We start from the raw sequence: 27740 nt of genomic DNA, 5'->3' as shown, positions 1-27740 counted from the left end.
ACATCGCAGGCTTTCGGGGACTGTGGGAACTGGGCGCTGCCCAGCGGGCATCTTCTTCATCTCCAAACGGAGCGGAACGAGGCCAGCTTGCAAACTCTTAGGAATTCTCCGTAACTGCTGTAGCCCCTTGGTGACAGAACGGCCTTCACTAGGGGCTAGCCAAGTGTTTTTGTTTGTTTGGGGGCAGGGTCTTACTCTGCGGCCCAGGCTGTCCGGGAACTCACTCCCTTTAGACTGGGTGTCCACAGCGGTCCCCCTGCCTCTGGGGGCCGAGGCGCGGGGCCACCACTGACCAGCTAGGACGTTCATATTTTGGGTGTTTTGCCTCTCTGTGTGTCTGTCAGCACTTCGGTGCCTTATTGTGCCTGCAGAGGCCAGAACAAGGTGTCGGATCCCTGGAAGCGGAGTTAGCCCAAGGTTGTGAGAAAGCACGTGGGTGCTGGGCATCAGATCCGGGTCCTCTAACCCCTGTGCACAGTGGGAACGTCCTACAGATGGCGTGAGACTGCCTCGCTGTGCCGTGGACAACTGGCACCTTTGGCATGCGCTGAGGTGGGGCAGCCATATACCACGGAATCCCCTTTTCCAATTAATGCCGACGTTAGCGTAGTGTCCGAGTCGACCCTTGCTACCGCACTGCCCGGAAGCAACTCAGGAGGGAAAGGGTTATTTCCCTTCTATCCTATTAAGTCCACCTGAAGGGAACCCGGGGCAGGACCGCAAGCAGACGCCGTGGAGAGGCCGGACTTAACGGCCCGCGCCCCGCGGTCCGCCCGCTTCCTGCCATGCCGCAGGCCCTCGAAGGGTGGCCACCGCTCGCAGCGGGCTGGGCCTCCCGCAGCCGTCTCTAATTAAGGCAGGGCTGCCCAGACTTGCTCACGGGGCCGCCCTGGGAGGCAGGTGGGGTTCGCGGTCTCCGGCCGTGTCAGCGTGACTCAAAAACTGAGCGGGGTGACTGAGAGACCAGCCGTGCAGCCGTGTCCTCCTCCCCGCCGCGAACTCCGGTCTCCGGCCCCCGGGGCAGCGCCGAGGGGCGCGGGGCGAGGCCGGGGGCGCGTGGGGCAGATCAGCCCGGGTGCGCTGGGAGGCCGCGGTCCTCCGGAGCGACGCCCACCCCGCACCTCTACAGATCCCGCCAGGCGCGAACCGCCCACGGGCCGCAGCGCGAACCCCAGCGCCTCCCGGGCCGGGCCACGCGCGCCCCCACCGCCGCAGGTCCTGTCCGCGGCTGGTGGCAACAGGGCTTTCCGCGGGGCCGCGCCAGACCGTCGCGGACGGCTGATTGGCCGCGGCCCGGCCGCCCGGCAGCCAATCGCGCGGGGGAGAGGTGACATCACTGGCTCCCCGCCCATCCCCCCACCCCAAACTTCTCCGCTCGGCCACCGGCACCAACAACCGCGTGGGGGAGGGGAGGGAGCGTAGAGCCGGTGAGGTCATCGCGCCGCCCCGGCCGTCGCTGATTGGCCGCGGGGCTCGCGGGCGTCGGTTGGCTGCTCCTTGCACCGCCCCCTCGTGCCTCCACCGCCGCCACAGCGAGGAGCCACCGGCGACGCCAGAGCGGGGAATCCGGGTGAGTCGGGGCCCTGGGTCTAAGGCGCCCCCGGTGTCCAGCGAGACCCCTGAGGAACTGCCCTTTCCGACTTTTCCTCCTCGCCCCGGCTCTTCGGGGCTCCAGGCACTCTGTTCCATGGGAGTTGTAGTCTGCCTTGTGCTTTCGACTACGGGCCGGATACAGGAGAAGACTACCACTCCCAGCAGGGATTGCGCCCCGCTGGTCAACAAACGCTCGGGCCACGCCTCCTGAGCCTGCTCATTGGAGGCCACGTCCCTTAGCCCCGCCTCCCCTAATGCCATTGGTTACTGTCCCTCGGAGGGGCCGGGGTCCCGCCTAAGGTGCGCGGCGATTGGACACTGTAACTGTCATTCGGCACGTAGCTGGTCTGTTGATTGGTCAGCGCAGGTGTCCATCACTCGGGGTACGGTAGGCTTCTAGGCAGATGAGGCAGTCGTAGGCTTAGGTTGGTGTCGGTCCCGGAGGGAGGCCGGCCTTGGGATTCGGCCCCGCCCCCGGCGCCGCCGGAAGGACACGATTGGTGGTAGCAAGTGTCGCTCGCGGGTGACAGGCGGAGCCGACTAGACAGCGTATTCCTATTGGTCTAGCTTGGCGCCGGTCAGCGGGGTTGTGGCCGCCTATTGGCTGGTTGCTCCAGCTGTTGCAGGTCCATTCACCATTTTGTGTGTTGGAGTAAAAAAAAAGGGAGAATCGAGAGGGAGAGCCGGAGGGGGGGCGGGGAGGGACCGGACCGGACTGAGCCGGGGCCACGGCCCCCCGCCCCGAAACCCCGCGGAGCCCGAGGTGAAGGGCGGGGCCAGGGCTGACATTGCGTGAGGGTGGAGGGGAGCTGGAGGCCGAGAGGGGACAGGTGGCAGGGACGGGAAGGGTTACAGGGCAGAAGAGGTGGGCGGAATGGTGTGGGAAGGGGGGACAGAGTGGAGCAAGTGGTGGGAAGGGGGGAGTGACGGGAAAGCAGTGGCTGGGGGAAGAGTTCTGATGGCAGGGACGGAGGGTGACAGGACTAGATCAGGGTGACAGCAAGGGGACCGAGTTGGAGGGGGTGATGTGGACAGGCGATGGGCAGAGGTGTCAGATTTGGAGGGCTAGAGATGGCCGACCGGAGAGTGACTGGGAGGAGTGTGTGGGAGACATAAGTGGGGTGTCCAGAAGGGGGGAGCAGGAGGGGCCTAGTGCCTGAGGAGACAGGTAGAGGTGGTGACAAGATGGGAGAGGGTGTCAGAGAAGATGGTGTCGGGGGTGGTGGTGTAGAAACAGTGAGACCCTAAAGGCCGTGGGGTGCGTGGCCTGGGCTTCAGGAGTGTCCTCTCTTTCTGTGAGGGAGGCGAGGGCCGCAGGACCCTGGCTGCTGGTTAGCCATGGTGCACAGGAAGAGTAGGCCCCGAGAGAGGTTTGGCCCCAGGGTCAAGAGACCGGTCCAGGCAGCAGGGTGAAGGGATGTCGGCCGGGGTGCTTGTAGGCTCTGGGTAGGAGTAAAGGTTTACGTTTGGGCCGAGTTGGGACCCGATCCCAGGCTCCAGAACCATGCCCCAGCAGGTCAGTGGGGGGTGGCGCTGAAGTCTGCTGAGCTCCAGAGTGCATTGGTACCAATGCCGGGCTCTTCAGAGTTGGCCTGTGAAAACCCGGGGATTGCCCCACAGAAGGAGAAGGCCCCAAGTTGGAGAGCATGAGCTGTGGGGTCTGAAGACTGTCAGAGGGGCCTTGGGTTTGTTTGGGGAGTCTAGGAGAGTCGAACTCATGTTTGGCCCCCCAAGTTTTCCAAGTCTCTTCAGAGTAAAGTTTTCGGGGTTGTGCTCTGCCTTTTGTTTTTTCTTTTCTCGGGGCGGCTGGAAAGGGGCGGGCAGAATGACTCTTCAGGAAGTGGGTGAGGTTGGCTTGTTGGGCTTGCCTTGCTTTCTTTGACCTCAGCCTACTGCCCCTACCTGGAGTCGGAGGGCATATGTGGGTACCTGGGGATGCTGACCGTTTCAGACACCCTGCCCAGCCAGTGCAGTTTTGGTGAGGCTGCCTGCAGGCCAGAAGTGGGGGCTGGGCCTGCAGGGATCAGGCCGGGTGCTGGTGGGGGAAGGGGACACTCCCTTGTAGTGGGACAGAGAACCCAGGATGTGCACGTCCTTGTCCCACTGTGTGATGACGTGTGCCTGGATTTCTGCGCCTGCGTGTGCTCCTGTACCGTCCTGTGGCAGTGCCGGTCTGAGCTCTTGCCCCAAACATGCCCCTGCCTGCTCCCTGCCAGGATCTAGGAAGATGGCTGGACCTGGCAGGCCCGGGAGGCAGCAGCCTGGGCCACCATCCCCAGGGACTCTCAGCTGCCTCCTCCTTGCCACAATACCTGGCCGTGCACGGCTGCCTGGAGGGGCGGAAGGAAAGTTGAGGAGGGGAGAGGCTGGCCTCTCAGCCGTGTCACCGCCCTTTCTGTGGCCCGGTGCTCATGCATGTCTGTGTGTGCTCTCTGTGTGGCGAGAGTGAAAGCAAGCGTGTCCCGTGGATCACGTGACAGGCAGCACACAAATGTGGTCAGGAGCGTGGACTCTGGAGCCCTAGAGCACCCGGGTTCAGAACCCCGGCTCACCCAGGTTTAGAACCCCCGGCTCACCCGGGTTTAGAATCCCGGGTCCGCTGCAGGGTCTCAATGTGCCCTGCTGGATGCACAGGCCAGGGAGGCTGGAGGGGAAAGTAGCAGAGGGCTCCGGGTGGTGTGAGTGCCCGCTGCACACTCTCAGTGATCTCACCCACTGGAGCCTGTGTGTGTACTCCATGTCCCCGGCAGAAAGAGCAGGTGTGCGGCTCTCCCGAAGGAGCGGGGCCGAGCGTGCTCAGGAGACCCGGGTGCCAGGCCGCGTCTGAGTGCTTGCCAGAGCTCGCGTAACTGAGGCGGTGCAGTCAGCTGAGCAAACAAGGACCCCGGGGACCCTGGGTCTGTAGGTGTTCACTGTCGCGTCCGATGATCTCTGCTGCTCTCCTGCCGCACAGGTGGACGGACGATGAAGCCGGTGAAGAAGGCGTGCCCTGGCCTCGCAGGTTCTGCCAGCGGCAGCAGGTCCCCACCAGCCACCAGGGCCAAGGCTGTGAGGCGGCAAGGGGCCAGGGAAGGAGACAAGCCCGAGGAGGACGATGAGGAAGCGCAGCCGCAGGAGCACGCAGGGCCAGAAGAGGCTGAGGAGGGTGAGGAAGAGGAGGCCGAGCAGGACCCTGGAGCTGAGGAGCCACCTCCAGACCTGCAGCCCAGCGACCTGACTGCAGGCTTAGCCGAGGACCCCAAAGGGGATGGGGAGGCCGGCCGCTGGGAGCCCTCGCTCAGCCGCAAGACGGCCACCTTCAAGTCTCGGGCCCCCAAGAAGAAGTATGTGGAGGAGCACGGTGCTGTGGGGGCCCCAGAAGAGCGGGAGCGGACCCCTGAGGACCCCACTGCCCTGAGCGCGCCCCCGCGGCCACCCACCTCTGCGCGCTCCTCCTCGACGGACACGGCCAGTGAGCACTCCGCTGACCTGGAGGATGAGCCAGCCGAGGCTCCAGGCCCCTGGCCCTCTGCTGGCGCCAGCGGTGGCTATGACCTGCGGCAGCTGAGGTCCCAGCGGGTGCTGGCCCGGCGCGGTGACGGCCTCTTCCTGCCTGCTGTGGTGCGCCAGGTGCGCCGAAGCCACGACCTGGGCGTGCAGTTTCCCGGGGACCGGGCCTTGACTTTCTATGAGGGGGCGCCGGGCGGTGCTGTGGACGTAGTTTTAGATGCCACGCCACCGCCGGGTGCGCTGATGGTGGGCACAGCTGTCTGCACCTGTGTGGAGCCTGGCGTGGCTGCCTACCGCGAGGGCGTCGTGGTGGAGGTGGCTTCCAAGCCAGCCGCCTATAAGGTCCGCCTGAGCCCCCCAGCCCCCCTGCCGCAGGCCCCGCAGCCACTGCACCGTGAGCCCGAGGAAGCCGTGTGGGTCACCCGCTCCAGCCTGCGCCTGCTTCGCCCGCCCTGGGAACCTGAGGCCTTGCTGAGAAGGCACCCTCCAGGCCCAGAGGAAGAGGCGGCCGAGCCGGGGGCCGCCATGCCCGTTGGCCCTTCCTCCTTGGAGCCCAAGCAGCCAGAGGACGCTGAGGTCTCCAACATTAGCTTTGGTAGCACCCTGGGGAGTCGCTGTGAGGAGGGGGAGAAGCACCCCCCAGTCCTGGGCGCACCGGTCCTGCTCCCCCTGCCCCCGCCCCAGCTCCTGTCGCCGCCCCCGAAGTCCCCCGCCTTCGCCGGCCCCGGGCGCCCCGGAGAGCAGCCTTCGCCCTGCCAGGAGGGCAGCCAGGGCGGCAGCCGGAGCAGCAGCGTGGCGTCGCTGGAGAAGGGCGCCGCCCCGGCCGCGCGCGCCCGCACGCCGCTCACCGCCGCGCAGCAGAAGTACAAGAAGGGCGACGTGGTGTGCACGCCCAACGGCATCCGGAAGAAGTTCAACGGCAAGCAGTGGCGCCGCCTGTGCTCCCGCGACGGCTGCATGAAGGAGTCGCAGCGGCGGGGCTACTGCTCGCGCCACCTGTCCATGAGGACCAAAGAGATGGAGGGCCTGGCGGACGGCGCAGGCGGCGCGGGGCGGGCGGCCGGCGGGGCGGCCCGCGAGGGCAGCGCCGAGTTCGACTGGGGCGACGAGACGTCGAGGGACAGCGAGGCCAGCAGCGTGGCGGCCCGCGGCGACTCCCGCCCGCGCCTGCTGGCCCCCGCCGACCTGTCGCGCTTCGAGTTCGACGAGTGCGAGGCGGCGGTGATGCTGGTGTCGCTCGGCAGCTCCCGCTCGGGCACGCCGTCCTTCTCGCCCGTGTCCACGCAGTCACCCTTCTCGCCCGCGCCCTCGCCCTCGCCCTCGCCGCTCTTCGGCTTCCGCCCCGCCAACTTCAGCCCCATCAACGCGTCGCCCGTCATCCAGCGCTCGGCCGTGCGCAGCCGCCACCTGAGCGCCAGCACCCCGAAGGCCGGCGTGCTCACCCCGCCGGACCTGGGCGCCCACCCGCCGCCGCCCGGGCCCCGCGAGCGCCACTCCTCCGGCATCCTGCCCACTTTCCAGACCAACCTCACCTTCACCGTCCCCATCAGCCCCGGGCGCAGGAAGGCCGAGCTGCTGCCCCACCCGGGCGCCTTGGGGGCCCCGGGGCCCGGCGGGGGCGCGGCCGCCGCCGCCGCGGACTTCCCCAAGAGCGATGGCCTGGACGCCGGCGTGGACTCGGTGTCCCACACGCCCACCCCCTCCACGCCCGCCGGCTTCCGCGCCGTGTCGCCCGCCGTGCCCTTCTCCCGCTCCCGCCAGCCCTCGCCGCTGCTGCTGCTGCCCCCGCCCGCCGGCCTCACCTCGGACCCCGGGCCCTCCGTGCGGAGGGTGCCCGCCGTGCAGCGGGACTCGCCTGTCATCGTCCGCAACCCCGACGTGCCGCTGCCCTCCAAGTTCCCCGGAGACGTGGGCGCTGCCGGCGAGGCCCGGGCCGCGGGCCCTGGCAGGGGCTGCCGCGAGACCCCCGTGCCCCCCGGGGCGGCCAGCGGGAAGCCTGGCCTGCCCCCACCGCTGCCTGCCCCCGTGCCCATCACTGTGCCTCCAGCCGCCCCGACTGCTGTGGCCCAGCCCGTGCCCACCTTGGGCCTGGCTTCTTCGCCCTTCCAGCCCGTGGCCTTCCACCCTTCACCGGCCGCCCTGTTGCCAGTCCTCGTGCCGAGCAGCTACCCGAGCCACCCCGCCCCCAGGAAGGAGGTCATCATGGGCAGGCCCGGGACAGGTAAGCGGGTAGGTGGCTGGGCTGCCGTCGAGCTGGGTGAGCCATGAGGGTGCCGGGCCGCCTGTCCCAGGAGGGCCACGGTGAGGCTCACCGCCGGGCAAGCGGCTCCTCAGACCTGGGGAGGCACTACCCCAGGCCGCTTGCTGGGGACGTCGCCGGGGCTCTTCCAAGGACACCCCCCCTCCAAGTCGGGCCTCTGTGGGGCTGATGGAGGCGCAGCGGCGCTGACACCTCCCAGGCCTGGGAGGAGCGGGCCAGGAGCAGATAATGCCGCTCACCCTTTATCTCGCCACGTTTCACACCCAGCGCACAGCACGGTGCTCTCCACACACCCCTGCCTGCGCTGACCCTTTTCAAATGCTAGCTCATTCTGTTCTCTACGTCACTGGTAGGCGGGGGCCAGGAAGGCGCTTGCTTGGGGGAAACTGAGGACAGACAGCTTAGTGACTTCGCACTGAGGCAGTCTGGCTTTGGGGCTTAGTCACAAGAAAAGGGGAGACCGGGGCCCTAAGGGCCCTCCTCTGCCGTGTGGGGGCCAGGGTTGGAGACGGGCGCCGAGCTCACCGCCTGCCTGCTGGGACTCCAGCTGTGTCCTCAGGATAGGGCGCAGTGGACCGCTGTCTGTGAACAGCGGCCGTGTGAATGCTGGGGTCGGTAGTCAGTGCTCTGGGATCTGTGCAAGTCTCGAGAAGATGCTGATCCAGCCAGAAAAGTGAGGGAGGGCTGGGCGCCGGGCCCAGGGCCTGTGAGCTGCAGCTTGACGGGATGAGAGCCCTGGAGGGGGAGTGCAAAGGCACTGAGGCGGCAGCAGATAATCAGAAGGCTAAGGACTGTGAACCCATGGCCCCGAAAGGAGGGGTCAGTGGGATGTGGCGCTAGGCTGGTGAGCCAGCGCCAGACCTCAGAGGGTCGGTTGGAGCCGCGGCGGGGAGCCAGGGAGGTTTTGAGGAGTCCTGAGCCCCGCTCCCTGTGGAGGGACGACTCAAGCCCTGGGCGCAGAGGGCGGAAAGGAAGGAGTGGTGGATGTGGGTAGCAGTTGCTGTGGCCTGGGCTCTGGGAGGAGCCGCTTTACCAAGGAACCAGGCCTTGCCCTTAACAAAGCACCACTGTGGCCCGTCTGCAGAGCCAGGGCACCGGGCACGGCTGTGACTTCCCTCACGCTCCTTCCTGAGGTGGGGCTGGGGCTTCTCCCCAGCATGTCTTCGTCTGCTGCTGTAGCCGGTGCAGGGCTCCCCCTGCAGAGTAGGCACATCTGAGAGCTTCGGGTGTGGGCCTCCGTCTCCTGACAGCCCACACGGCGTGGCTAATGTCTCTTGACATGTGTGTGCGCACACATACAGAGGCATGCTCATGTGCACACACACACACACACACACACTTGCACACAGGGGCACACACACACACGTGTACTTTCACGCCCCTGCAGGGTGGGCAGGCCTGCCAGGCTGAGCAGCATTAGCAGGGCAGATAATGCGGAGGCTCGCCAGGACAGGCCTCGGAGAGGCTCCTGTCATGTCCAGATGAGGAAGTCTGAGGCCTGACCGAGGGAAGGCCCTGACGTCCCCAGCAGGGAAGGGTCTGCCTCACGCAGGTTGTTTAGCTTCCAGATCATAAGGCTCACAACCAGGCGTTCCCGCTAGAACGGCTTGCTGAGCACCAGCAGGACCGTACTGGCGTGCCAGGCGTGAGCCCCGATGAGTATTCCCGAGAGCCCTTGCCTGCCTAAGGAAGTGAGCGTGAGGAGGCCATTAGGTGCCGAGGAGCCTGCAGCTCAGTCCTCAGTCACTCACCTAACGTCACCTGGGCAAGAAGAAAGACAGCAGGATTTGAACACAGGCTGGCTCCAGATGCGGAACATTTAAGTCCTGTCAGTGTGATGATGATGATAAAGATGATTAAAATAGCCCTTTACTGAGCACACACTATGAGCCTCGCCCCAGGCTCGGCCCTTTCATCAGATCCACCTGAGGCTGTAAAACAGGGCTTCCCGGCCGGCCCTGCTGTCCAGATGCAGAGCTAAGGTTCAGGAGAGGAGGCTCCGCCGCAGGCCACCTGGCTGCTAGGGCTTGTCCAGCGCCCGTCCGGGCGCTTCTAGCGCCAACTCCCTGACTGCACCCATACTTGAGGCATCTAGGTTGCCCTCAGGGCTGCAGCAACCCTTCATTCTCCTCCCAGAGGCCTCCCTGGCCTTTGGGAGGCAGTGCCTGGGGGCCTACTGCCTCTAAAGTTCAAGGAGGGCTGGCTGTGTCTGGTGGCATAAAAGGGTCACCGTCCTGGCCTTTTTTACCCTTCCATGTCAGGGCCTGACCCTCTGTCAGAGGGCAGCAGGTGTGAGGGGGCGGGCCAGGACAGCCTGCCTGCCCCTGTTCCCCCGCCCCCGCCCCAGGCCTTAGCTTCCTCTAGGGGACATGCTGGGGCAGGCTGCCGGCATTCTCTGCATTCTGCTTGGGGCTCGGCCAGCCAGCTGCCATTGCCACCTCCCTTTGACGCTTCCCCCCCCCCCCCGCTCCCCAGGAAAGGAACGTCTGCTCCCCAATACCAACCTGTAGTCCTGCCAGAGGTCTCAGTCCCACGGCTGGCCTGGTCCTCCCAGGCGCAGCTTCCTGCTTGGCTTTGCAGTGCTGACACTGACGCCCCCCCCTCCAGTTGTCCTCTCAGGGCTTCTTCTATCTCTCTCCCAATCATGGTGTAGCCATCTTCCCCCCTGGGCTCCTGCTGTTTTCTCTGTCTCTGTCTCTATCTTTGTATCATTCTCTAGACCTCTGACCTCTATCTGTCTGTCTCAGGACTGCTAAGATACTTCATGGTTTTGTCCCTGCTCAGGCTTCAGCCCCTGTCAAGGTTTTAGCCCAGATTCTTCTGCTTGGATCCCAGTCTGGGAGTCCTGTGTCTCCCCTGGTCCTCTCTTTCCTATTTTTTCCTTTAACTTTGCCTTGTTTATTTTTGCTGTTGTTGCTTTTTTTGTTTTGTTTTGTTTGTGTTGTGTTTTTTTGGACAGGGTTTCTCCGTGTGTCCCTGGCTGTCCTGGACTTGCTCTGTAGCCCAGGCTGGCCTCGAACTCAGAGCTCCACCTGCCTCTGCCTCATTAAGTGCTGGGATCACAGGCATGCGCCAGTGCGTCCAGGTGCTTGTTGCTTTTTTGAGATGAGGTTGCAGAAAGCCCTTGCTGGCCCTTGGAGTCTTCTTCTTCTTCTTTTTTTTTTTCTTTTCTTTGAGGCTGGGTTTCTCTGTGTGGTCCTGGAAGACCGTAGACCAGGCTGCCTCCCGAGTGTGTCCACTTTGCGTGTCGTGTCGGCTGCTGTGTGCTGGGGCACGGACGTGTGCGGCCAGGCTCAGCTCTCTCACACTGTGTAGATACTGCTGCTGCCCTCTGTCCCAGCCTTCTACCCCTTCTCTGCATGTCAGGTTCTCTCTTTGTTAATGTTCACCTATTTATTTTGAGATAGAGAGCAAGAGAGAGAGGCTGTGCGTGTGTGTATGCCAATGTGTGTCTCGGGAAATTTGTGAATGTCAGAGACGACTGTGGGAGCCAGTCCATGCCTTTTACCATGTGGGTGTGGGGCTTGAGCTCAGAGAGGGAGGCCTGGTGGCAGGCGGCTCTACCTGGGCCAGGTTCTTTAATTTTTTTTTTAAATTTTTTATTTATTTATTTATTTATTTTTGAAGGCAGGGTTTCTCTGTGTGGCCCTGGCTGTCCTGAGCTGGCATTGTAGCCCAGGCTGGCCGTGAACTCCTCCTGAGTCTGCCTCCCGCTGTGCCATCACGCCTGGCTACCCCTTCTTTTCTGAACTTTTAGTGTGTGAGGGAAGGCGGAAGACAGTTTTGTAGTAGTTCTCTCCCTGCGCCTTCATAGAGAGTCTGGCACTTTAACTCTGGTCGCTCGTACAGCAGACGCCTTTCCCTGCTGAGCCTCCATCCTCTTGCCTAACCCTTTAAGGAGCTTGTCACCGAGGAGCTCCCTCTTGGCCCCTCACACGGGAACAGTCCATTCTTGCCCCTGAGACCTGCTGAGAAATGTTGGGATCCAGCTTGTCCACCCGCCCACCCAACACCTGTCCCCGCTGGCAGGAAGCTGGAGGCTCTGTGGGCCAAGCTAGGAGATCCGGCCAGAGGAGGTGGCAGGAAGCAGGGCCCATGGCCCGCCTCCTACCTGCTGGGGGGCACGGCTCCACACCCCCCACCCCAGTGTCAGTGCAAAGCACCAGGCATTTCACTGTGCCGTGAGCAGCAGGAAGAAATGAGGCCTAGAGAGAGGCCGGTGCAGCCTGACTCAGGTTCTTCCCGCCAGAACGTTCACTCTCGCTCCTGCACTGTACCAGTATCAGGTCCCGGGGAAGGCAATTCCATCCTTATCTTTCTGCCAGGTGCAGGAGGAGCGGTCCTAGGGACGAGTGAGTGGAAAAGGCAGATACAGGATGGGACGGGAGAGTCTCAGGAGAGTTGGTGCCTCAGAGGAAGCCAGAGGTCAGGGACAGCGCTGGCTCTTGGGCACTTAGAGGAACGTCAGGTAGGGTTTCATTAGAGGCAGCGAGTGCTCTGAGCATGAGTTCCGGGCACGGATGCGAAGGTGAAAGTGCATGACCCCTCTGCAGCCAGGTAGAGCTAGGGCCATCACTACAGCCCAGACTTGGAGGATGGGTGCTGTGGAGGACAAGCCTCGCCACGTCGGGCTTGAGAGCAAGGCTGGGCAGCTGGGGCAAGTGAAAAACCGAGAAACGGTTGAGAGCGGGGAGGGAGGGCGGCTCTCGGTGCCAGAGCGCAGCAGATTATCTGAGCCGGGAAGAACCGCGGGCAGAGCGTTAGTGCGGGAGATGGCAGGAGAAGGAACTTTCCGAGGAGACCCCGGCCCCAAGCCTAACAGCCGCGGCCGGGGCCTGCGAGGGCCCAGGCTGCCTCCTCGCGGCGGCGGGCGAAGGCGCAGCGGCGCGCGCATGCGCGGCCGGGGCAGGCGCGGCCGGGAGACCCTGGCGCCCGGCATTAATGGCTCCATTAGTGGCCGGGAGGGAGGCGCATTAGCGGCGGCGACGGCGTCTGGCTCCCATTACCGCCGGCGGCAGCGGCTGCACCGCAGGCGGCTGGACCCTCGCCCGGCGCGCCGCCGCCTCCGCCCGCACGCGTCCCTGGGCCCCGCTCCGCGCGAGGGCGCGGGTAGGCAGCCTCCGTCCCGGGGTCGGCTGTGGCGCCGCCCGAGTGCGCCGAGGGGCCCGTGCCCCGCCCCGCGCCTGTTGCTCGCGGAAAGGACGGGACGGTGCGCCCGGGCCGCCGGCACCGAGGGGTGCGGGTTCCCGCGCGGCCCGGGGAGTCACCCCGCCGGCCCCGCGGCGGCGGGCCCGTCCCTTCCATTGGTTCCCGTCGCACCTTCCGACCGCCGATTGGCAGAGGCCCCCCTCTGTGTGCTTAACCCCCGCGTGGCCAGGCCCTCCAGCGGGGCGCTCCCCCACCCCGTCCCAGACAGACGGGGTGCCAGCTGGCCCGCGCCCCGTCGCGGCCCGCGTGGGTGTCAGGCCGGCCGGGCACCCGCCCGCCTTCGGAGCACAAAGCGGCTTTGTAGGGCCTGCCGGGGACTGGCCGCGGGCCAGGAGGCTAGTGGAAAATCTCGTGAGCGCCGGGAGAGAGAGGAGGGGGAACGCAGGGCGGCGCCCCCTCCTCCGCCGGGCGGTGGCGCCTTCTTCTGTTCGCGCCGACCAGCGCTCCCAGCGCAGGAGCTTGCACACAAGTTCTCCCCGCCCTCGCACCTTTCCACCCCTGAATCTCCATCCTGCTCTCCACCTGCATCCTGCTCTTCTCCCAATCCCCGGGGACCCATCTCCCCCCGCCCCCCCACTTCTTTCTCCCTCTTTTCCTCCAGCCCTCCCTGCCTACCCTAGCCTGCCTCACACTGACTCACCCTGACGCTATTTTTAGCCCCCATCCCTGTGGAGCCTTGCCAGCCCAATCCTAGGCCCGTTCCCCAGGCAACCCTGGCCGTCGCCGACGCCTCCCAGGATGGGTGGGTGGGTGGGTAGGTGGGTGTGTATGTTGAGAGCGGGTGAGGGGAGCTGGGGACACTGGGGTGGTGAGCGGAGCCCAGACCGGGGTGGGGAGAAGCCGAGGGCGGCTGCTGAGGGCATGGTGCCTCGAGGGCTAAATAATTGGGGCCATGAGTTCGGAGTGAGTCGACCTGTCCCTCCGTCTGTCAGCATCCCTGGCAGCTTGCCCCGGGCGTCGGGGCAGGCCCTGGCCTGCACCACCCCAGGTGGCTGTTGATGCGTCTGGGCTCTCTGTCCCCAGGCCAGGATGGCGTGTTTCGTTGGGAGCTACTTAAGTTTTTGGCTAGAAGCTTTTGTGGAGTTGAGGAGGGTGGTGCAGAGAGAGGGTGGCTCCCGCCCGAGCCCCGCCCAGTACCTGCCTTGAGTGAAAGATAGCTGCGTGCCTCCCCTCACACAGGGCTGGGGCCCTGCTTTAGGGAAACGCAGTCCTTTCCAACTTGGGAGGCCCCAGTCAGGGTTGGGGCTGGCTGGAGTGGGGGAGTGTTTGGGGACAGGACCTGCTCTCTCCCTTTCACTCGTAATCCACCCCCCCCCATTCTTCCACCCCGAACAATAGAAGCTAAGTATAGGGCTGGCCCAGTGCCCAGGGCAGGGGGGCCCTTCCCGCCCGGATTCTGCCCCTCCCTGCCAGGCAGGGCCCCCACTTGGTTGTACCCTGCCCTGAAAAGGGCCTCTTCCTCTGCTTTTTTCCATGGGTACTGTGTGTTTCACCAGATGTGCAATCTTCCCAGATGTGAGGCCCGCTCTTCCCGCTGCGCTGTGCTGGGCTTTTTCTCGCCCGGCACAAGCGGGGAAGACAGCCTTCTCTGAGCTCTGCCCCTGGGCCACCCTGCAGTGGGGAAGGGGTTAACCTGCCAGTGGGTGACTCACGGTAGAGAGGAGGGGGCAGCAGGGGAGAGATAGTGGCCACATTGATTTCAGCCTCACATTGCAGTCCCTAGGGCGGTGAGGTAATGGAGGGTCTGAGTCTGGGGCCGTCACCTAATAGTCCCTCTGGCAGCCCCCACCCCCACCCCCTGGGGGCTGCCAGCCAAGTGTCTGGCCCTCTGGAGGTCAGAGGGTTACAAGACCTTCCTGTCCCCTTGGGGTCAGGTTACCCAGTTTTTGCCTTCAGCCTTGTCAGTGAAGGGGGTGGGCTGAAAAGGAGGGTTGCCTGCTCCTGTTGAAGACCTGTTCTTTCTAGAACCCAGTCTTGCTCCCCCTGAGCCTGTGTGACAGCCCAGGCCTCTGCTTCTGCTGGGTGAGACCCCAGACCCTCCGCTGTGAGCCGTCTACCTTGGTGGACTTCATCGTTTGGTCTTGCTTCTGGAACCCTGTTTGCTTCCGCCTGGAGTAATGACAGGAGCACTTGACTTGGAGTCCTGAGTTGTTAGAGCCCTGGCTCTGATCACGCATGTTTATTCATTTTCCCACATAGACACCGAGTAAGGCTGATCACCCCCTCGGTAGCCGGGAGGCGCAGCGAGCCTTCCAGCAGCTTGTGACTGCCCCGGCCTGACGCCCTTCCTTTCCCCGGGCCTTTGGCTGGGGCTAGATAAGAACAGAGGGTGGGCAGTGCTGTGCCCCCGTGTCACACGGGTAGACGGTGGGAGCGGTGGGAGCTTTGTAGTGGAATGATGGTGGAAGGCCACAGGCCGGAGCGTGGGGTCGGTGTGATGGTGTTTGTGAACTGGCGAGTCCCGGTGCGGGGTACTGAGCCTGTGCTAGGAAGGCCGTGCGAAAGTGAGTGTGGGCATAGTGGACCGTGCCCGCTGCGGCTGGCCCGGTTCGCGTGGGCTGCTGGGAGCGTGGTGTTAGCGAGGCGTGCACGTGTGGGTGAGGGGGGCACGCGGCATTGGGAGCTAAGCAGGGGTCGTGGACTTTAGGTGGCACATGTGTGTCAGCGGGTGTGTGGAGCATGACTTCGTGTGTGACAGCACGGGTGTAAGACCGAGGGCGTGCGGTGCCCGTAGCGGTGTGTAAGCGATGATGGGTGTGGCCTGGAACTGTTTCCATGAGGCGTCTGCACGCGCCCGTCTGCGCACAGGAGTTAGGGCTCCGGAAGATTTGCCCAGCCCTTCGCCGTCGGTCCTCCCGGCGCGACCCGGCGTGCCAGGTCGGCCCCGCCGCGAGTGAGCGCGTTGCTCGCGCGCTGCTCGCGCGCGATGGACACAGCAGCACCCTGGAGTCGGGCCTCTGCAGCGCGGCACCAGAACCGCCCCCCTGGCTGGCTGCCTTTGCTGCAGTGCGCCCTCCCTGCCACCCCGCTGCGGGCCCGCCCCCGGCCGGCTGGGAGCCAACCGCAGCCCGCCCCGCCTCGCCCTTATTTGCATATGACTGACGTTCCCCCGGGGCGGCCAATGGGGGCGGGCGCGGCGGGGCCTGACCCGCGCGCGGCGGCAGCAGCCAATGGGCTCGCGCACAGGGGGCCGGGCTTGCGCGGAAGGCCGCGGGGGAAGCGGGGAAGGGGCGGGGGGAGCGCGGCGGGGGGAGGGGAGCGCGTAGTAGTGGCGGGGCGGGGAGGCGGCGGCGGCTCGGCGCGGGGCTCGCTTGGAGCGCACGGACGCAAGCACGCCGGCCCGTCTGTCCGCCGCGGACCCGAGGTCGACCCGGTGCCCGGCCGCCGGCGCAGGGCGCGGAGAGGCGGGGCGGCGGGGCCGGCCGCCGGGCGCGCGGGGCCAGAGCCGTTACCCGCCGGAGCTTCGAGGGCGGGAGGGAGCGAGCGAGCGAGGCAGCCAGCGCAGGAGGGAGGGGGCCGCCCCCGCGCACGCGCGCCGCGCCCCGCCCCGCCCGCCCGCCCGCCCGCCGGGCTCCGCGAGGGAGGAGGGGCAGGGAGGGGGCGGCGCCGATGGCCCCCGGGCCGCGCGCCCCGTGACGGCCCCCGCGCGCGCCGGGGGGCGGGGCGGGCCCGGCTCGCGCTGACCTCCCCCGCCCCCCGGGCGGCGGGCGGCGGGCGGCGCTGTGCGCAGGCGCGCCCGGCGGAGACCCCCGCGTGGGGCGGCCGGAGGGGGCTGCGGGGGGGGCATGCGGCGACGGCCTCCGGCTCACCCCGGGCCGGAGCGGCGGCGGCCGAGCGGCGGGCTGCGGGCGCGGCGGTGCGGGCCGCTGAGGAGGTGCGATCCCCTGTCGGGCTCCCGCCGCCCCGGACCATGTACTCGGCCCACAGGCCCCTGATCCCCGCGTCTGGCGCGGCCTCTCGTGGCCTCGGCATGTTCGGTCAGTAGCATCCGGCGCTGGGGCCTCGGGGTCGAGGGGTCGGGGTGCGGATGTCGGAGATGGGGCGCAGCACCTGCGCGGTGAGGGAGCGCGAGGGGAGGCAGAGAAAGTTTGCAGAGTGAGCGGCCGAGCGGGTAGCGGCGGCAGGTGGAGCGCAGCCTGGCCGTGGGAGTGAGGAGCGGGGCGGACGTGGGGACAGGTGTGGTGCTGGAGTGACGGGGTGGAGCGGAGCCCTTGCGATTGGTGGCAAGGGCTCCAGAGTCGCAGGCTTTGGAGTGTGGCTTGGAATAGGGGTGCACTGGCCCTGGTGGGCGGACGCTGTGGCACGGGGACAGGGAGGGGCTTATGCTGGTGGTCCGAGGCCAGGTTTTGTGGGAAGCACCGCTGGTCCGATCAGGCCAGGGCAGCAGTATTTCGGGTGTGATTGTGGGAGGGGAGGACAGGGGAAGGAGGGACACCTGGGGTGATACACTAGAATGAGGCTAGGTCCAGGGGACTGCCCCATTGTCTGCTGGCCTCTCCACCCCTCTCCCCGTGGTGAGGACCTTCGCCAGGCTGTCTTGGGGTTGGAGTCTCTAGCTGACTTGGGGGCCCTGGGGTGGGGGCCCTGGGGTGGGGGCCCTGGGGTGGGGGCCGGGGCTGTTAGGAATCTTGAGTGCCTTCCAGTTTTGTTTCCCTCTTTCCTCTAGGCTCTTTTCCTTTGTCAGGCCCTCAGAGTCAGGGCTTGAGGCCAGTTGTTCGTATAGTGCTCTCCCGGACTAGATTTGTGAAGATGTTGGGGTGAGGTCACGTCAGGTCAGGTTGCTCTGGAGCAGGGGGAGGCAGGGAGTGATGGATATCAGAGATAGGGCGGTTCCCTGCTTTCCTCTCCCCCCCCTGAGCAGGGGCCTCTGCTCTGCTGGTTCCACTTCCCCTGGAGCCTGTGGCCTGGCAATGTGGGGAAGCTCGCTGATAGCCTGGGTTTGCTCCTCAGTTGTAGCAGGCGTGGTCCCAGCTCGCAGATTGCCCGCTTTCCCACCCGGCGCTTGTGCGGAGCTGGGCCCCAGGGTTGGCCCTTCCAGAAGCCCACTGGTGAAGCAGTTACCCTCCTGTCCGGCTCCTCAGGGAAGCACCTGGCACTCTGCTGTCCCTGGGCAGCTCATGGCCGTTCTCTCCTGTCTCATTGTCCCTGTCTTTTCTTCTGAAGAGTTCACCACACCCTCCCATCTTTCTGGGCGAGGAGAATGCGCAGTGGGCGAGTGATGAGCCCCTTGGTTTACCGGGAGGGGAGTGCCTTGGTGGGTTTTGGGAGTGTGTTTAGGGGACAAAAGAGGGAGCCACCTGGACTCCACCCAGGAAGGGGCAGGTCTGGCTCTCTGGGGACGCTGGGGACGCTGGGGGTGATGGGGATAAGGAGGTGGTTCCTCACTCTGGGGCTGTTGGAGATGCCAGGCCCTGGCAATGAGTAGAGACAGGGAGGGGAAGTAAGGCCGTTAGCCTCAGGGTGGAAAGGGGGAGTGGGACGCCAAGGTGAGGGGCCGAGAGTGTGACGTGTTTGTGGGAGGCGTGTCCAGCCTTGCGGAGGTCTCAGGACATCAGAGTGGGGACGGGCAGTGAGAGTGACCTGGTTAGTGGCAGGAGCCAGCTCCTCTGGCTGGGTCCCTGGCGGCAGGGCTGTGGAGGCGGGGAGGGTGCCGGGACAGGAGCACTGAGCACTGCTTCTCTTTCCTGCTCCTCTTCTCTTTCCTTTTTTTTTCCCTTTATAAATGTAAAGAAATGAATTTTTTTTTTTTTTTTAGGAGTTTTGTTTTTGTATTTTTCCTTAGTGATTTCTCCCTGTCTGCTGGAGAGGCCCAGGGGCTGGGAAAGTGTAAAGGTGTAAAGGCTGGGTGGGGCTGCTTCACACAGGTTGGGCATGAGTTTGACCTGGTAGGTCAGGGTCGGGCTTGCCTGGTGCCCAGCTCACACAGCTCCTTCCCACAGTGTGGACAAATGTGGAACCTCGTTCTGTGGCCGTGTTCCCCTGGCACTCCTTGGTCCCCTTCCTGGCACCCAGCCAGCCCGACCCCTCTGTGCAGCCTAGTGAAGCCCAGCAACCTGCCAGCCACCCTGTGTCCGCCAACCAGAGCAAAGGTACGGGGAAGGGGCTGTGAGGTTGCTCAGGGATGGGTCCGGGGAGCCCAGGAGCCCTCTCATGGACCGCTCTGCTCCTAGAACCTGCTGAATCGGCTGCTGTTGCTCATGAGCAGCCACCAGGAGGGACGGGGGGTGCTGACCCTGGGCGGCCCCCTGGAGCCGCCTGCCCTGAAAGCCCAGGGCCTGGACCTCCACTCCCTTTGGGTGTTGTGGATCCTGGTAAAAGTCTCCCTCCCGCCACTGAGGAGGAGGCTCCTGGCCCTCCGGGAGAGCCCCGGCTGGACAGCGAGACTGAGAGCGATCATGACGATGCGTGAGTCTCCCAGGGCCTGCCATGGGGGGGTGTGTGGAGCGGGGTGGAGAACCAGCCGCGATCTTCACTGTCCCTGATGCTCCCCACAGCTTCCTCTCCATCATGTCTCCTGAGATTCAGCTGCCTCTGCCCCCCGGAAAGCGCCGCACCCAGTCCCTGAGTGCCCTGCCCAAGGAGCGCGACTCGTCTTCCGAGAAGGATGGACGAAGCCCTAACAAGGTGCTTCCTTTACCCCTGCGCCCTGCCCCACTGCGGCCTCCCCAGCCCGAGCCTAAGTGCAGCCCTGACTGTCCGCTCTGGGCTGTGTTAACCCCAGCCCGAGCCTGAGTGCAGCCCTGACTGTCCCACTCTGGGCTGTCCTGACTGTCCGCTCTGGGCTGTGTTAACCCCAGCCCGAGCCTGAGTGCAGCCCTGACTGTCCCACTCTGGGCTGTCCTGACTGTCCGCTCTGGGCTGTGTTAACTGCAGCGGGAGAAGGACCACATCCGTCGGCCCATGAACGCCTTTATGATCTTCAGCAAGCGGCACCGGGCCTTGGTCCACCAGCGGCACCCCAATCAGGACAACCGCACCGTCAGCAAGATCCTGGGGGAGTGGTGGTATGCCCTGGGGCCCAAGGAGAAGCAGAAGTACCACGACCTGGCCTTCCAGGTAATTCTCCGCCCCTCGGCTCTTCCCGGGGCACTCTGCCGGGGCGGGGAGTGAAGGCTCGCCCTGCCCTCTCCTGCCAGGTGAAAGAGGCCCACTTCAAGGCCCACCCAGATTGGAAGTGGTGCAACAAGGACCGAAAGAAATCCAGCTCAGAGGCCAAGCCCGCGAGCCTGGGGCTGGCCGGAGGGCACAAGGAGCCGCGGGAACGGAGCATGTCGGAGACGGGGACTGCGGCCGCCCCTGGGGGTTAGTCAGCCCTTGGCTCTCCCCCGCACCCCCGAGGGCCGCCAGCCTCCCCTGCTTGCCCAACCCCTGCCTGAGCAACTTCTCTTCTCTGTTGCCTGTGAGACTCATCCACAAAGGGACTGGCAGTTGACTGATGTGACTGAGCCGGGGAGCTGCAGATAAGAGGCCCGAACACAAATCATTGCCTGCTGCCGTTTATTGAGCATTTACTACATGCTCAGAGGCCAGACCCCTTTTCCAGATGAGGAGATAGTCTCAGAAAGGCCGAGTTGTCTGATTAAAGTCATGGGCCTAGCACAGAGTCAAGATTTAAGCCCTGGCTCGGTTGGCTCCCCAAGACCGCAGTTGGGGCAGCTGCCTGCCGCCCATTAGGCCCTGGACCGGCCGACTCCAGGAGTCCTGGGGTGCCTTGGAGGCGCAGCGTGATGGCTGTGGGGATGGCGTTCTCTGAGAGTCGGGGGACCGTACTGCTTCTCTCGCCTACACTAGGGTTCAGACAGGCCAGGGTTAACTAGCCAGCCGAGACCTCGTGGGCCAGTGTCCCGGCTTGCACACTCAGATGTCTGCTTCCGGGGAACGGCTTGCTGGCTGCAGGCCCGCAGGACCGGAGCTTTCCGGGAGGACGTGCCGGGCCAGAGACTAGTGCCTTTCTCTGCCCGTGTGGCTCGGGACCCAGCCCGCCTGCGGGGAAGGTCGGGCCGGCTCCGGGGCTGGTCGGGCCTTCTGACTGTTAAGCTTGTGCACCTTCTGCTTTGCAGTGTCTTCTGAGCTCCTGTCGGTCACAGCCCAGACACTCCTGAGCTCGGACACCAAGGCTCCAGGGAGCGGCCCCTGTGGAGCAGAGCGGCTGCACGCCATTGGGGGTCCTGGCTCAGCCCGACCCAGAGCCTTCTCCCACAGCGGGGTGCACAGTCTTGACGGAGGGGAGGCGGACAGCCAGGCACTGCAAGAGCTGACCCAGGTTTGAGGCGCTGGTCCGGGGAGGTGGCTGGGGAGGGCTGCGTGAGGCGGCTCACCCCTAAGCCGGCCCTGCCGCCTCCCTGTCCCACAGATGGTTTCTGGCCCCGCGTCATACTCCGGCCCAAAGCCTTCCCCCCAGTATGGCGCGCCAGGATCTTTTGCAGCCCCTGGTGAAGGAGGCACCTTGGCCACTGGTGGGCGGCCCCCTCTGTTGGCCTCCCGAGCCTCCCGCTCCCAGCGCGCAGCCAGTGAGGACATGACCAGCGATGAGGAGCGTATGGTCATCTGCGAGGAGGAGGGCGACGATGACGTCATCGGTGAGCGGGCCCTGTGGGCAAGGGCTCGGGGATGGGGGCAGGGGGCCGGGATCCGGGGCCCTGGGATCCTTCAGCTCGTTTTCCTCCTCGTGTGTGTGACTGTGTCCCGTCAATCACACTTCAGCGCGCAGGGAACCTGGGGACGTGGGCGTCCCCAGCAGAGCACTGGATGCTCTTCCCGGCGCACATTTCGGGTCCTGCATTGGTCAGGTGCACGGAGCTCTGGGCCTAGGACTGGCCGCCAGGGCCGCTCTCCTCCTGGTGTTGGCACCGTGGTCACCGTCCGTTCGCTTGTCTGCTTGGCTCAGCTTGGAAGCCAGGGCACAGCTTCTGTTCTAGACTGCTTCCTCCTGGGTAGTTAGTTCTGTGCTCGCTCAGTCCCTTCCCCACTGTTCCCTCTGCTCCCTCAGCGGATGACAGCTTTGGCACCACTGACATTGATCTGAAGTGCAAGGAACGGGTGACTGACAGTGAGAGTGGAGACAGCTCTGGGGAGGACCCAGAGGGCAGCAAGGTGAGGATCGCCGAGCTGCGGCCTGCCACTGCCGAGAGACAGTGCTGCCGGACTGTTGATGCGGGAGAGCTGGCTCTGGAGAAGGCACGCTCCTGGGCTCCTGGGCAGTGTGGGCTCACATCCGAGACCAGTTGACCTGAAGCCGGCAGCGTCCCCAGAGGCAGGGGTTCCTGGGATGGCCGTCCAGCTGCCTGCACTTCCTGACCCAGGTCTCTTTCCTTCACCCAGGGCTTCGGCCGGAAGGTGTTCTCGCCCGTCATCCGATCCTCCTTTACCCATTGCCGTCCCACCCTGGACCCTGAGCCTCCGGGGCCCTTGGATCCTCCCGTCGCCTTCAGCAAAGGCTATGGCCCCACCCCATCCTCCTCCTCACCGGCCTCCACCTCCGCCTCCGTCTCCACCTCCGCCTCCTTTTCACTGGGCTCTGGGACCTTTAAGACCCAGGATTCTGGTCAGGGCTGCACCGCGGTCCCACTACGGCCCCCACCTCCTGGAGGTGGGGGCCCAGCCACACCCTCCAAGGCCTCTCGGTTTCTCCCCACGGACCCTGCCGCCTTCCGGCGCAAGAGGCCTGAAAGTGTCGGGAGCCTGGAGGTGCCGGGCCCCTCCGTCATTGCAGCACCTCCCAGTGGGGCAGGAAGCATTCTGCAGACGCTGGTCCTGCCTCCCAGCAAGGAGGAGCGGGAGGGCAGAGTGCCCTCAGCCCCCGCCCCGCCACTGGCCTACGGGGCTCCAGCAGCCCCTCTGCCCCGCCCTGCCGCCACCATGGTCACCAACGTGGTGCGGCCTGTCAGCAGCACTCCCGTGCCCATTGCCTCTAAGCCCTTTCCCGCCCCCGGCCGGGCTGAGGCATCTTCCAGTGACTCAGTAGGTGCCAGGACTGAAGTGGGCACTGGGTCCCGGGTGCCTGGGGGCTCCCCTCTGGGTGTCAGTTTAGTGTATCCGGATAAGAGGTCAGCAGCAGCCACCTCGCCAGCGCCACACCTGGTAGCTGGACCCCTGTTGGGCGCTGTGGGGAAGGCACCCGCTACTGTCACCAACCTGCTGGTGGGCACCCCAGGCTACGGGGCTCCCGCATCCCCTGCCGTTCAGTTCATTGCCCAGGGAGCCCCAGGCAGTGCGACCCCTGCAGGCTCAGGAGCAAGTGCTGGGAGTGGCCCCAATGGACCCGTGCCCCTGGGCATCCTGCAGCCAGGTGCCCTAGGCAAGGCTGGGGGAATCACCCAGGTGCAGTACATCCTGCCCACCCTGCCCCAGCAGCTGCAGGTGGCACCTGCCCCAGCACAGGCCCCTGGGGCCAAGGCAGCGGCTCCCAGCGGCCCCCCGCCCACCACCAGCCTCCGCTTCACCCTCCCTCCCGGCACCTCCACCAACGGCAAGGTCCTGGCTGCCACTGCACCCACTGCTGGCATCCCTATCCTGCAGTCCGTCCCCTCGGCCCCACCCGCTAAAGGTGAGGCTGGAGCGTGCTCTGTAGGGGTGTGGGCCGCAAGCCTGTCTGGCTGTCTCCTGACCGCTCCTCTCTCGCCTCTTCTAGCCCAGTCAGTTTCCCCTGTCCAGGCCACACCTTCAGGTGGCTCCGCCCAGCTGCTGCCTGGGAAGGTGCTAGTCCCCCTGGCCGCCCCTAGCGTGTCCGTTCGAGGGGGAGGGGCTGGCCAGCCGCTGCCCCTGGTCAGCTCGCCTTTCTCAGTACCTGTCCAAAACGGTGCCCAGCAACCTAGCAAGGTAAGGCCCTCAGGTGGTGGCTCTTCACTGTCGGGCTTCATCCTCGTAGCCCACCTGTCGCTGGCTGCCTTTCCTGCCCCCTGCCCCCATCTCTCTCTGGGTCCTGGTCTTGGTTTCTTGCTAGAGTTTAAAAGAAAAACAACAGGCAGGAAAGTTGTAAATCCTGGCAGTTGCTGGGAAGGAGGGCGATGAGGAAGAGAGAAAAGCCAAGCCTTTTCGAGTGAGGGTTAGCAATGGAGGTGTGTAAGAGGCTGCTGGAGTGTGGGGCTGGGTACAGTGTGGCTGGCCCATTCCAGCCCTCAGGAGATGATGGCAAGTGGACCTCTGTCTGGGTTGAAGGCTTTCAGTCTGATGAGATCCCAGTCCACCACAGAAAACCCTGCCTCAGGGAGGGGGAGGGGGGGAGGGGGGAACTGGAGAGGGCTTGGGGTTCTTGCAAAGGACCTGGGCTCCCAGCACCGCCTCACGGCCTGGAGCTGCACAGCCGTCTGGAGCTCCAGCAGCGGGCCCAGATGCCCTCTTCAGGCCTCGGGCACCGCCTGTGCACAGTCCACACGCACATGTACAGCGCATACAGACAGGCACACGTGTGCAGGCTAAGTAGAAGGCAGTGAGGAAGTGTGGAGCTGCTTAAAAGTTGGGTTAGGATCGTGAGCCAGAGGTGAAAAGGAAACAGCATTTTAGCTAGAACTCAGAAGAACAAGCAGGCTCGCCTTTTCCCCTAAGGCCTGTGCAGCCCGCTGCAGTCGGCGTTGGCAACTGTCCCTCTTCGTAGTCCGGGTCCTCCCCTGGCTGTGCTCCCCACCCGGGCATGTCTCGCCTCTGAGGTCTCCTGCGCTCCAGGCCTCAGCCCTGCCTGTGTGCTGGGTCGGGGCTCACCCTAGCCCGTGGATGCTTGCGCCCACAGATCATCCAGCTGACTCCCGTGCCTGTGAGCGCACCTGGTGGCCTGGTGCCGCCCCTGAGCCCAGCCACGATGTCGGGACCCACGTCGCAGCCTCAGAAGGTCCTGCTGCCCTCTTCCACAAGGTGAGTGCAGCGAGGCCCCTTTCTTACCTCTAGACCAGACCAGGGTCGGGGAGGGCCAGCCGTCTCGCTGACTCCTGGCCTCTCCTCTCCTGTGGCAGAATCACCTATGTGCAGTCAGCGGGTGGGCACACCCTGCCCTTGGGCACTAGCCCTACCTGCAGCCAGGCTGGAACAGTGACCTCCTACGGGCCCACCAGCTCTGTGGCCCTGGGCTTCACGTCTCTGGGGCCCAGCGGCCCCGCCTTCGTGCAGCCCCTGCTCTCAGGTGAGGGGCTGCCGGCGACCTGGGCGGGGTTGAGACAGCGCAGACCCTAACTTGCTTCCCCCACCGTCTTCCTCCCCGCAGGCCAAGCCCCGTTGCTGGCTCCTGGCCAGGTGGGCGTGTCACCTGTGCCCAGCCCCCAGCTGCCTCCTGCCTGCACAGCCCCTGGAGGCCCTGTCATAACAGCGTTCTACCCCGGCAGCCCTGCACCCACTTCAGCACCTCTGGGCCCCCCTTCCCAAGCTCCGCCAAGTCTGGTCTATACTGTGGCCACCAGCACCACCCCACCCGCCGCTACCATTCTGCCCAAGGGCCCACCAGCCTCTGCCACTGCCACTCCAGCCCCAACTAGCCCTTTCCCCACTGCTGCAGGTAGGTGTGGGGCAGTTCAGGGCAGGGGGTTCTGCAAGCTGGGGAATCCAGGGAATGGGCATCCGTGAGGCCTGGCTCAGCAGACGCTCTCTTCCCTTGCCAGCAGGCTCCATGACCTACAGCTTAGTGGCGCCCAAGGCCCAGCGGCCCAGCCCAAAGGCCCCCCAGAAAGTGAAGGCAGCCATAGCCAGCATCCCTGTGGGGTCTTTTGAATCGGGCTCCACTGGTCGGCCCGGACCTCCGTCCCGACAGTCTCTGGACTCTGGCACAGCCCGAGAGCCAGCTGCCCTAGAATCAGAGCTTGAGGGGCAGCCCACCCCCCCAGCCCCGCCACCTCCCCCAGAGACCTGGCCTCCATCTGCCCGGAGCAGCCCCCCTCCTCCCCTGCCTGCTGAGGAGCGACCTGGCGGCAAAGGCCCCGAGACCGTGAGTGTCTGGCTGGCTGCGGGCTCCCCTGGCGGTTGGTCTCCCTTCGTGCCCGTATGATGTCTCCTGCCTGTCTGCCGTGTCCACTCATCTTGTTTGGGGTGTGTGTTCTATGTATCCTGGCCTTCAGAGGCCAAGGGTTTGTCTCGTCTCTGGTTTCTCCTCATCTTATGGTCTCCCTTGCCCCACTTCCTCCCCAGCCCGGGTCTCTGTGGCTCAGGGGCGCTTGTGGCCGTGCCAGGTCTGGGATTACGGGCAGGGCCCCACGACGTAATCTCAGTGTTCTTTCCGTCCCCACCCCAGGCCAGCAAGTTCCCGGGCTCCTCTTCAGACTGGCGAGTCCCTGGGCTGGGCCTGGAGAGCCGTGGGGAGCCCCCCACTCCCCCAAGCCCGGCCCCGGCCACAGGCCCTAGTGGAAGCAGCAGTGGCGGCAGTGAGGGCAGTAGTGGGAGGGTGGCCGGGGACACACCTGAGCGCAAGGAAGCCGCCAATTCTGGCAAGAAGATGAAGGTGCGGCCCCCGCCCCTGAAGAAGACCTTTGACTCTGTGGACAAGTGAGCAGGGGCGGGGCCCGGCCGGAGCGCCCAGAGACGGTGGGAGAAGGGCGGCAGCAGGCAGGGCGGAGAGGTGACCCTGCTGGCCCCCCAGCAGGGTCCTGTCGGAAGTGGACTTTGAAGAGCGCTTTGCCGAGCTGCCCGAGTTTCGCCCAGAAGAGGTGCTGCCTTCCCCCACGCTGCAGTCCCTGGCCACCTCGCCCCGGGCCATCCTGGGCTCCTACCGCAAGAAGAGGAAGAACTCCACCGGTAGGCAGCGCTGGACCCCCGAGCGGGCTGGGCGGGGCCGGGCCAGGGGCCGCGTGTGCCCAGACCAAGTCTGCTTGTCTGGCTAGACCTGGACTCGGCGCCCGAGGACCCCACCTCACCCAAGCGCAAGATGAGGAGACGATCGAGCTGCAGCTCGGAGCCCAACACCCCCAAGAGTGCCAAGTGCGAGGGGGACATCTTCACCTTTGACCGCACAGGTGCCGGCGTTCAGGAGACCGGGCTTCCACGAGTGCCGCTCGTGGGGGTAGCGGGGAGGCTGGGGCTGGCCCCGTGGAGGGGGCTGGCGGGGCGGGGGCGCCGCGGCCTCGCTGAGCCGCCTGTGCCGGGGCAGGTACCGACGCGGAGGACGTGCTGGGGGAGCTGGAGTACGACAAAGTGCCCTACTCGTCGCTGCGGCGCACGCTGGACCAGCGCCGGGCCCTGGTCATGCAGCTCTTCCAGGACCACGGCTTCTTCCCCTCAGGTGAGCGCGGCTCGCACCTGGGGAGCGCCCCCGTGGGGACCGGCCGCACACCTCACCGCCCTTCCGTCCCCAGCCCAGGCCACAGCGGCCTTCCAGGCCCGCTACGCGGACATCTTCCCGTCCAAGGTGTGTCTGCAGCTGAAGATCCGGGAGGTCCGCCAGAAGATCATGCAGGCCGCCACTCCCACCGAGCAGCCCCCCGGGGCTGAGGCCCCCCTCCCCGGACCGCCCCCGGCTGGCATGGCTGCTACTCCCGTCCCCACGCCCAGCCCCGCCGGGGGTCCCGACCCCACCTCTCCAGGCTCGGACTCTGGCACTGCCCAAGCTGCTCCGCCACTGCCTCCACCGCCAGAGCCTGGGCAGCCTGGCTGGGAGGGGCCCCCCCAGGCCTCACCTCCGCCCTCCGGCCCCTCCACAGCTGCCACGGGCAGGTGAGGGGCCCTGGAGAAGATCCCGGACCCACAGCACCCCCTCAGGATGTGGACAGTTTGCAGATGGCAGGAAGTGGGGGCCAGCAGTGGGACAGTGACCTCCTCCCCAGGAAGCCCTGTCGTCCTTTCCGGTTGGGCACGGAATGCGGCCTGTCCCCTTGTATATATTCCCGCCCCGTGGTGGGGGCCGCAGGGGCAGACACCCTCCACTGCGCTCCCGCACAGGACTGAGGCGTGAGCCCTTCAGAGCTTTTCACTTGTACTTTACACAGAGTGGCTCCTGTGAGGGCTGCAGGCTGGAGGGGAGTGTGAGCCTTGGCCACAGGGAGATGCCTGTGGAGTGGTGGGGAGTTCACACACCCCACCTTTTCCCCAGAGGGGCTGGACTCAGGTTAGTTTGGGGTGGGGCACTCTCCCACCCTCTGCCCTCCCAACTTGGGTTGTACTTTCTAAGAAGGTGATTTCCCTACGTCGTCCCCATTCCCAGAACAACATGTTGATCATGTGCAATATTTCTTACTGTGCCGAGAAGCCGCAATGACCGAGATTAAAGCTGTTTAACACA

General features: G+C 65.4%; 1 protein-coding gene across 14 annotated transcripts; it reads left to right on the top strand.

The window, feature by feature from the left end:
• The first annotated feature begins 1425 nt into the window (after window positions 1-1425).
• Cic (capicua transcriptional repressor) lies at window positions 1426-27740 on the top strand. Of its 14 annotated transcripts, none has more exons than XM_060366403.1 (21): window positions 1426-1570; window positions 4547-7303; window positions 18490-18639; window positions 18721-18955; window positions 19045-19174; window positions 19424-19606; window positions 19687-19852; window positions 20611-20813; window positions 20904-21129; window positions 21540-21727; window positions 21872-23096; window positions 23181-23368; window positions 24276-24397; window positions 24496-24662; window positions 24744-25031; window positions 25135-25457; window positions 25761-26011; window positions 26106-26260; window positions 26347-26478; window positions 26613-26744; window positions 26818-27740. In XM_060366403.1, the coding sequence occupies exons 2-21, from the start codon at window positions 4558-4560 to the stop codon at window positions 27177-27179; spliced, it is 7572 nt and encodes a 2523-aa protein (XP_060222386.1). In that variant the 5' UTR covers window positions 1426-1570; window positions 4547-4557; the 3' UTR covers window positions 27180-27740. The 14 variants fall into 14 exon arrangements, with proteins under 14 accessions (XP_060222386.1, XP_021516839.1, XP_060222385.1 ...); XM_021661164.2 differs by having other exon boundaries at window positions 1427-1570; window positions 21540-21643; window positions 25138-25457; window positions 26109-26260; XM_060366402.1 differs by lacking the exon at window positions 1426-1570 and adding an exon at window positions 2226-2356.

This window comes from Meriones unguiculatus, chromosome 14 (assembly GCF_030254825.1).
Source record: "Meriones unguiculatus strain TT.TT164.6M chromosome 14, Bangor_MerUng_6.1, whole genome shotgun sequence".
Taxonomy (NCBI): Eukaryota; Metazoa; Chordata; class Mammalia; order Rodentia; family Muridae; genus Meriones; species Meriones unguiculatus.
The sequence above is the reverse complement of the archived record's forward strand: the minus strand, read 5'-3'. Positions and strand labels throughout refer to the sequence as shown.

Excerpts from the sequence above, each read along its gene's own strand:
- Cic (XM_060366398.1), top strand. The coding sequence starts at position 3,529 with ATGCTGACCGTTTCAGACACCCTGCCCAGCCAGTGCAGTTTTG. Across the intron at positions 19,607-19,686 it reads ACCACGACCTGGCCTTCCAG|GTGAAAGAGGCCCACTTCAA; the intron begins GTAATTCTCCGC and ends CTCTCCTGCCAG. Across the intron at positions 21,130-21,539 it reads GGGCGACGATGACGTCATCG|CGGATGACAGCTTTGGCACC; the intron begins GTGAGCGGGCCC and ends CTGCTCCCTCAG.